The following is an 8,124-nucleotide window of genomic DNA, read 5'->3' as shown; positions in this document are numbered from 1 at the left end:
GACTCGGTGTTTACAAGTTAAAAACAAGTTTTCTTGCTAGAAAATTACATAGAACCCCCAAACTTTATATATATTTTTTCTAACACCCTAGAGAATAAAATGGTGGTCGTTGCAATACTTTTTGTCACTTTGTATTTGCGCAGCGGTCTTACAAGCGCACTTCTTTTGGAAAAAAAAAATTGGAATTAAAAAATATAAGACAACAGTAAAGATAGCCCAATTTTTTTTTTTAGATTGTGAAAGATAATGTTACGCCGAGTAAATTGATACCCAACATGTCACGCTTCAAAAATTGCGTCCGCTCGTGGAATGGCGACAAACTTTTACCCTTAAAAATCTCCATAGGACGACGTTTAAAAAAAATTCTACAGGTTGCATGTTTTAAGTTACAGAGGAGGTCAAGGGCTAGAATTATCGCTCTCGCGCTGACGATCGCGGCGATACCTCACTTGCGCGGTTTGAACACCGTTTTCATATGCGGGCGCTGCTCACGTATGCTCACGGGGCGCTTTAAAAAATAAATAAAAAATCGTATTCATTTTACTTTATTTTTTTTTACTTTGACACACTGGGGTAGATTCAGGTACCTTTTGCGGCGGCGTATCTCCAGATACGCGCCCGCGTAGCGTTACGCCGATTCACAAAGGCAGTTACGCTGAAAAAAATAGGCTTCCTCCACCGACGTAACTTGATTGCGGCGGCGTAGAATTGTGTGCAATAGAACTTTGGCCGCTAGGGGCGCTTCCGTTGTTGTGGGCGTAGAATATGCTAATTTCTTAGATATGCCGATTCAAATGTACGTGCGCCCGGCGTTTGTTTTTTACGTCGTTTGCGTTAAGGCTTTTTCGGCGTAACGTTGCTCCTGCTATTAGGAGGCGCAACCAATGTTAAGTATGGACGTCGTTCCCGCGTCGCGATTTGAAAATTTTACGTTGTTTGCGTAAGTCGTCCGTGAATGGCGCTGGACGCCATTTACGTTCACGTCGAAACCAATGACGTCCTTGCGACGTCATTTACCGCAATGCACGTCGGGAAATTTTAGGGACGGCGCATGCGCAGTACGTTCGGCGCGGGAACGCGCCTAATTTAAATGATCCACGCCCCCAACCAGATCATATGAAATAACGCGCGCTTACGCCGGCCCCTTTTACGCTACGCTGCCGCAACTTACGGAGCAAGTGCTTCGTGAATACAGCGCTTGCTCCTGTAATTTACGGCGGCGTAGCGTAAAGACGATACGCTGCGCCGCCGTATCAGTGCACGCCCCTACCTGAATCTACCCCACTGTTTTTTGAAAAAATAAATAAAATTGTAAATGTAAACATCCCTTGTAATAGAAAAAAGCATGACGGGTCCTCTTAAATAGGAGATCTGGGGGGTCAAAAAGACGCCACATCTTAAATTTACACTTCCGCCCTGCTATGGTATGGAGACAGGGGGGCATCTTCCCCTCACTCATCTCTATACCCAGGAAGGAGAAGGGCCCGATCGCCTCCGCCGCTACCGCCAGCTCCCGCCGCAGATAACAGTGATCTTGCGGCGAATCCGTCCATAGACGTCTCCTATCATTAGTGGCCAGTGTGGACCTGATAGCCTTACACTGGTGTTTGGTGAAAAATTGCCCCCCCATCTTGGTGGTCCTTGTAGGTGGGAGATCCTCTGCCCATCGCTCATGGAATCTTTAGCATCTCAGGAGAAATCCTCAGGCAGAGGCGGCTCTTTAATTAGGCGGTCGCCTAAGGCCTCGCACTCACAGGGGCCTGGCAGCCGCCTAACTTACCCAATGCATTACCCCAGATTTGAGGGACAGGGGACCTTAATGCCGCTGTGCTCAGGCGGCGTTAAGAGCTGTGACTCAGGAGTAGGGACGCCAGCGTCCCTGACCACCAGGGAATATCGGTGACCCCACCCCTTGTGACGTTAATGACCGAGCATGCCCTCAGTCAATGACGTCACAAGGGTGCAAGTTCACCAGGTGACATCACCGGGTGGCCCCCGCTCCTTAGGTATTAAAGAGCAGGATCTGGGGGCCACCTTGTTAAAAGGGGGCTTCCAGATTTCCGATAAGCCCCCCCCCTGCCCGCAGACTCCCACAACCACCGGCCAGGGTTGTGGGGAAGAGGCTCTTGCCCTTGAATTATTTTTCCCCCCCATCATCGGTGTGAGTGGGGGGGCCCCCATGTCAAGTTTTGCCTCACAAAGCCTAGAGCCGCCTCTGTCCACAGAACCCCCGGGCTGACAAAGTCTTCTCTAATCCCTCCGATCGTATTGTAGAACAATCGTCTTAGTTGTGTATTTTATTCTGGGGATTTTTATTACGCCTGAGAGTTAAATTCTGGGGCCGCCGCCGCCGCAGAGTGCGATAAACATCGTCTCTGGTTACAAAGGCTTTATAAAAAAAGCTCCATAAATCTGACCGGCCCATCACATTAACAGGCCACAAGTGTCCGACCTCATAATGAAGTATTGACCATACTTAACGTCTTCTCTATAGATATTGAACAGCGGCTGGATTTATTAAATGGCGCCATTTCCTTATCTTAGAACAAAAGAGAAACACAAAGCGACTCGGAGATCGCGTGTCCTGCTCATCCGTTATCCTGTCACACTGGATTAAAAAGAAAGGGACGTGAATGAAATGTCCTTTCAGTGTATTATTAACCCTTTCATGCCTAAGCCTATTTATGACATTTGGGCCCGGATTCAGATAGAGATACGCCGTCGTATCTCCGAGTTCCGTCCGTCGTATCTCTGAGTTCCGTCCGTCGTATCTATGCGACTGATTCATAGAATCAGGTTCCGCATAGATCTCCCTAAGATCCGACAGGTGTAAGTGACTTACACCGTCGGATCTTAGGCTGCAATTCCAGGCCGGCCGCTAGGTGGCGTTTTGTTTTTTTTACGCGACGAATAAGCAAATGAGGATTTCCGCCGATTCAGAGACGACCGCCCGGCGCATTTTTTTTTTACGTCGTTTGCGTTCGGCTTTTTCCGGCGTATAGTTACCCCTGCTATATGCGACGTATCCTATGTTAAGTATGGCCGTCGTTCCCGGGTTGAATTTTTAATTTTTTACGTCGTTTGCGTAAGTCGTTCGCGAATACGGATGGACGTAACTTACGTTCACGTCTAAACCAATGACGTCCTAGCGACGTCATTTGGAGCAATGCACGCTGGGAAATTTAGCGGACGTCGCATGTGCAGTTCGTTCGGCGCGGGGACGCGCTTGATTTAAATGTTGCACACCCCCTAGCCGCGGAATTTGAATTCCGCCGGGGGGATTTACGATCCGCCGCCGCAACTTTAGAGGCAAGTGCTTTCTGAATAAAGCACTTGCCTCAAAAACTTGCGCCGGCGGATCGTAAATCAGATAGGTTAGCGCGTTTAACATAGACGTGAATTACGTCCATCCCGATTCACGGACGACTTGCGCAAAAAAAATAAAAAATAAAAAAAAAAATCTAATTTCGGGGGAACGACGGCCATACTTAAAGCGGGGGTTCACCCTTAGAGGGCACTTTTCCCCCTTAGATTCCTGCTCGTTATTACTAGGGGAATCGGCTATTTATTTTAAAATATGTGCAGTACTTACCCGTTTACGAGACGCATCCTCTCCGTCGCTTCCGGGTATGGGCTTCGGGAATGGGCGTTCCTTCTTGATTGACAGGTTTCCGAGAGGCTTCCGACGGTCGCATCCATCGCGTCACGATTTTCCGAAAGAAGCCGAACGTCGGTGCGCAGGCGCAGTATAGAGCCGCACCGACGTTCGGCTTCTTTCGGCTACGAGTGACGCGATGGATGCGACCGTCGGAAGCCTCTCGGAAGAATGTCAATCAAGAAGGAACGCCCGCTCCCGAAGACCCATACCCGGAAGCGACGGAAGAAGATGCAGCTCGAAAACGGGTAAGTACTGCTCATATTTTAATACAAATAGCCGATTCCCCTAGACCGAACGAGCAGGAAGCTAAGGGGAGATTTTTTTTTTTTTTTTAAATGGGTGAACTCCCGCTTTAACATGGCAAGTCTAACTATACGCCGCAAAATAGCAGCTTTAACTATACGCCGGAAAAAGCCGACTAGAGACGACGTAAGAGAATGCGACGGCCGCGCGTACGTTCGTGGATCGTCAGAAATAGCTAGTTTGCATACCTGACTCGGAAAACGACGCGAACTCCACCCAGCGGACGCCGAAGTATTGCATCTAAGATCCGAAGGCGTACGCCTGTCGTATCTAACCCAGATGCCGTCGTATCTTGGTTTGAGGATTCAAACCAAAGATACGATGCGGGAAATTTGAAAGTACGCCGGCGTATCAGTAGATACGCCGGCGTACTCTTTGTGGATCTGCCCCAAAGAATATAAAAGTACACAGTGTAAAAATACATTGCAGAGCAATGCAATAAATAAAACTTAAGATAGATACTTTTACTTTTCAAAATAAAAAAAAAAGTATAAAGATTTTAGAAAAAAAAAAAAAAAATTTTTTTCGAGAAGTAAGATTAACATCTTTTTTTTTTCTTTTTACACAGAATGGAAGTATCTGCTGTTCGGTGGACCTAGAATGCCTTCACAATAACTAAAGGTCTAAACACGGACTCTTGTTTTAGAGGAAAAAAAAAACAAAAGAAACTGATGCAGTCCCAATCGATAACAGAGTATAAAAAAAACACAAGACAACATTTTATACAACAGACAATTACCAAAGTCTTCAAAAAGATATTTGGCAGTTGCTAGGGGACCTTCTATCATGTCCGGCTGCTCCACCTCCATTTGGGCCGACGGAGGTCATTTTCACCACAAAAGGATTAAAAGCTCAAATCTCCAGCAAAAACAAAAACAAAAACAGTCAATATCAATGTTGTGAGTCACAGTCACGTTCTACGCGTTTCATCAACAAACAAAAAAAATGCTGTTTTTTTTTCCCCTAGTAAAAGGTTTAATGTCCTTTTTCATTTTCCTTTTTGAATGTGGACACCCGTGTTGATTTTTTGGAAGATCTCAAAAGTCAAGAACAAAAAAAATAAAAAAAGTGTTGCGTCTCATCGTCTCCAACTTTGGTTAGAACGGTCCCTTTGCCTGGTGTTTCTCTGGAAATAATGTATGTATGTAAAGTCTATCTATTGACATAGCATCTTTATTTAATAGCGGATGACCTCACCCAACGTCTCCAACATAAAAAAAAAATATATATATATATAGATCAGTACAAGCTTCTACGAGTCGGACCACTACCACCGGACTAATCAATCCTTCACCCTTGTTCTGTAAAATGGACATAGACTGCTTTGTGACACCAAGCGATCGAGCAACTGGACTAAAAACAGGACAAGGACCTCATCTCAAAAAGCGTAGAGGACTTTGAAGAGCAAAGCCCGCCATCTTGTACCACGGTAGATGCTTGCATTGCTTCGAAGGAGACTATCCTGTAGAAAAAAACTCTGCATTCGTTTTTCATAGCCAAGGACCTTCTAAAGCGTAAAGACGAGATGAAAAAATAATGCGCCCAACATTTCTACATGGGTCACCGAAATGTACAAAAATATTTTCACATAAGTTATTTTCTGAATGACGGTCAGAAGATGATTGCAAAAAAAATAAATAAAAAATTAAGAATGTCTAAAAAAAGAAGGATAATCAGTGATGACCACGGGGTCATTTTAAAACTAAGTTGCTGTCTGGATTGGAATTGCGCGGAAGATTTTATTTTCTTTTTAATTGTTTATTGGATTGAGATTGAACCGTTTTTAGCTTGGCGACCTCATTGGCAACACATTGATTTTAATAGGTTGCAAAATGAGATGTTTGTTGTTATCTTCAAGGGCTATTCTCAAGTCTTTGGTAGCCTAGGCCTTTCCGAAAGTTTGTTGCCACCCAACTGTTACACAAATATGAACTTGTTGGACATCCCTTTCCAGGACCATTAAAGTAAAGCTGCCCCCCCCCCCCCCCTTTGTAACTAACAGTCTCCATTCTTCTGGAAAGTCTTTCTGCAAGGTTGTCACCCCTGCCAGACATGACTTCTCTCTAATACAGTTTGCCTCATTGACTAAACTCTGATTGAGGGGTCATCTCTGGCCGAGGCAAGGATTTTGGATTGGCCATGTGATGGGGGTTAGTAAAGCTTATTGGGAAGTAAAGTGGTGTGGAGCCTAAACCAGGGCTGGACTGGGACAAAAATTGGCCCTGGAGTTCATCAAGGACTGGCCCACTTTGACATGTCTCTCCTATGGCGGCCGGACAACTCCTGCCCCCCCCCCCCCGGCCACCCAAGCCCTCTCTCCCCCTTTACTAGTCACTAGCTGTTCTACTTTATTAGAGTAGAACGGATGGTACTGGTACTCTGAGGCCCCGTACTCACGACCAAACATGTCAGCAAACATGTTTGGCCGTGTGTTGGCCCGAGCGGACCATTTTCGGGCGGATCGGACAGGTTTCCAGCGGACAACAGTTTCCTGGACTTGCTTTAAAACAGTCCGCTGGAAACCTGTCCGCCCGGACATGTACGGTCGTCTGTACAGACCTACCGTACATGTCCTGCCGCCCGCCATCCCTCGCATGCGTCGAATGACTTCGACGCATGCGTGGAAGCCTTTTAAAGGCAGGCCGCCCACGTTGCCGCGTCATTGTCGCGGCAACACCGCGGACACGCCCCGCGTATTGTTTACGCGCGGACCTCTGTTCGATGGTGTGTACAGCCATCGAACAGAAGTCCCCGGGCAGTCCCCGGGCAGACATGTCCGATGAAAACGGTCCGCGGACCGGTTTCATCGGACATGTTTGATCGTGAGTACTCGGCCTTATAGACAGTACCAGTGGGGAAGCTAGACATTATTTCACCCGGGGGAAAGGAATCAGTTCTTAGGCAGAAGTGAGAAACTCCCAGGCCATAGCTGTTGAGTCAGCTGTCTGTCCCCTCCCCAGTGCTCCTTCTGGTCCCCCCCATGCTCCTCTGTCGTCCCCCTGCTTCTCTGTTCCCCCCCAGATGAGCACTGCGGGGAGGGAGAGGAGGTAAGCGCTGTGGGGAGGGAGAGACAGAGGAGCGGAGGGGGGGTGGCGGTCCGCTGTCACTGAAGCCAGCCCACTGAGCCATCGGCCCACCGGGAAACTCCCGGTAGTCCCAATGGCCAGTCCATCCCTGGCCTAAACCATGTCCCCCCCCCCCGGCATTCAAAAGGAAGATCCCATAGGTCAGGCATGTCCAGGGGCGGACTGACCATTCAGGCACTTGGGCACTGCCCAAAGGGCCCCATGCCACTAGGGGGCCCCCATCAGGGTTTCCAGGCTCAGTAAAACCAGGGACAGTATGTAAAAATCTGTGTTTTTTTACATCTGTCCCTGATATGTCCGATACTGACGAGCTTTTGATTTAAAAATCCTGAGATTTTAGCTGCACTGCCTCCTGGCGTGGTGGCCATTTGTAGGCTCGGGGGCCCCGTAATCTTCTATTGCCCGGGGGGGCCCCATGAGTTGTCAGTTTGCCCCTGGGCATGTCCAAAGTCCGGCCCTCGGGCCAATTGCAGCCAGTGTTCCAGTTTCAAACAGCCCCACTGGTAATTTGGATATATAGGTATTTTTGTGGCCCCCCCAATAAATCCCTGAGCTCCATGTGGAGCTCTGGGATTCATTGGGGGGGGCTACAAAAGATATATACCGTATTTATCGTTCCTCGGAGGGGACGGGACAAGTGCCATCATATTACATACAGGAGAATCTCCTATGTACTCAGTGGCTTCTGTAATAGGAAGTCCCGTCTCCTGGGCTGGCATTGGACGACCGTTCTGTCTATTATAGGAGGTAGGACTTTGCATTAAAGATGCCGCCAGGTAAAAAGAAGCTTCTTCTGTATGAAATCTGTTGGCGCTCGTCCCGCCCGCTCCATGTCCCCTCCATGGGTGCAAATGGGCACTGATTAGTCTGCATTGATGGGCACTGACTCTTATGCCTAGTACACACGATCGGTTTTCCCGGCGGTAAAATGTCCACCAGGAAAACAGAGAACCTACTCGGTAGCTTCTTCCCCCCTACACACGGCCGGTTTTCCTGGCAGGAAAAACTGCCATGAGAGCTTTGGTCGGGAAACCCGGCCGTGTGTACGCTCCACCGCAGGCTTTCCCCATAGAAAAA

At 47.9% G+C, this 8,124-nt stretch overlaps 1 protein-coding gene across 1 annotated transcript in view; it reads left to right on the top strand.

Moving 5' to 3' along the window:
* NELL1 (neural EGFL like 1) overlaps positions 1-5,625 on the top strand; it is a 1,277,601-nt gene extending 1,271,976 nt beyond the window's left edge. The window contains 1 exon segment of the mRNA XM_040327905.1: positions 4,530-5,625. Within this exon segment, the coding sequence (XP_040183839.1) occupies positions 4,530-4,580 (51 nt within the window). The 3' untranslated portion in view covers positions 4,581-5,625.
* Positions 5,626-8,124: the final 2,499 nt, after the last annotated feature.

Source organism: Rana temporaria, chromosome 11, assembly GCF_905171775.1.
Source record: "Rana temporaria chromosome 11, aRanTem1.1, whole genome shotgun sequence".
NCBI lineage: Eukaryota > Metazoa > Chordata > Amphibia > Anura > Ranidae > Rana > Rana temporaria.
The sequence above is the reverse complement of the archived record's forward strand: the minus strand, read 5'-3'. Positions and strand labels throughout refer to the sequence as shown.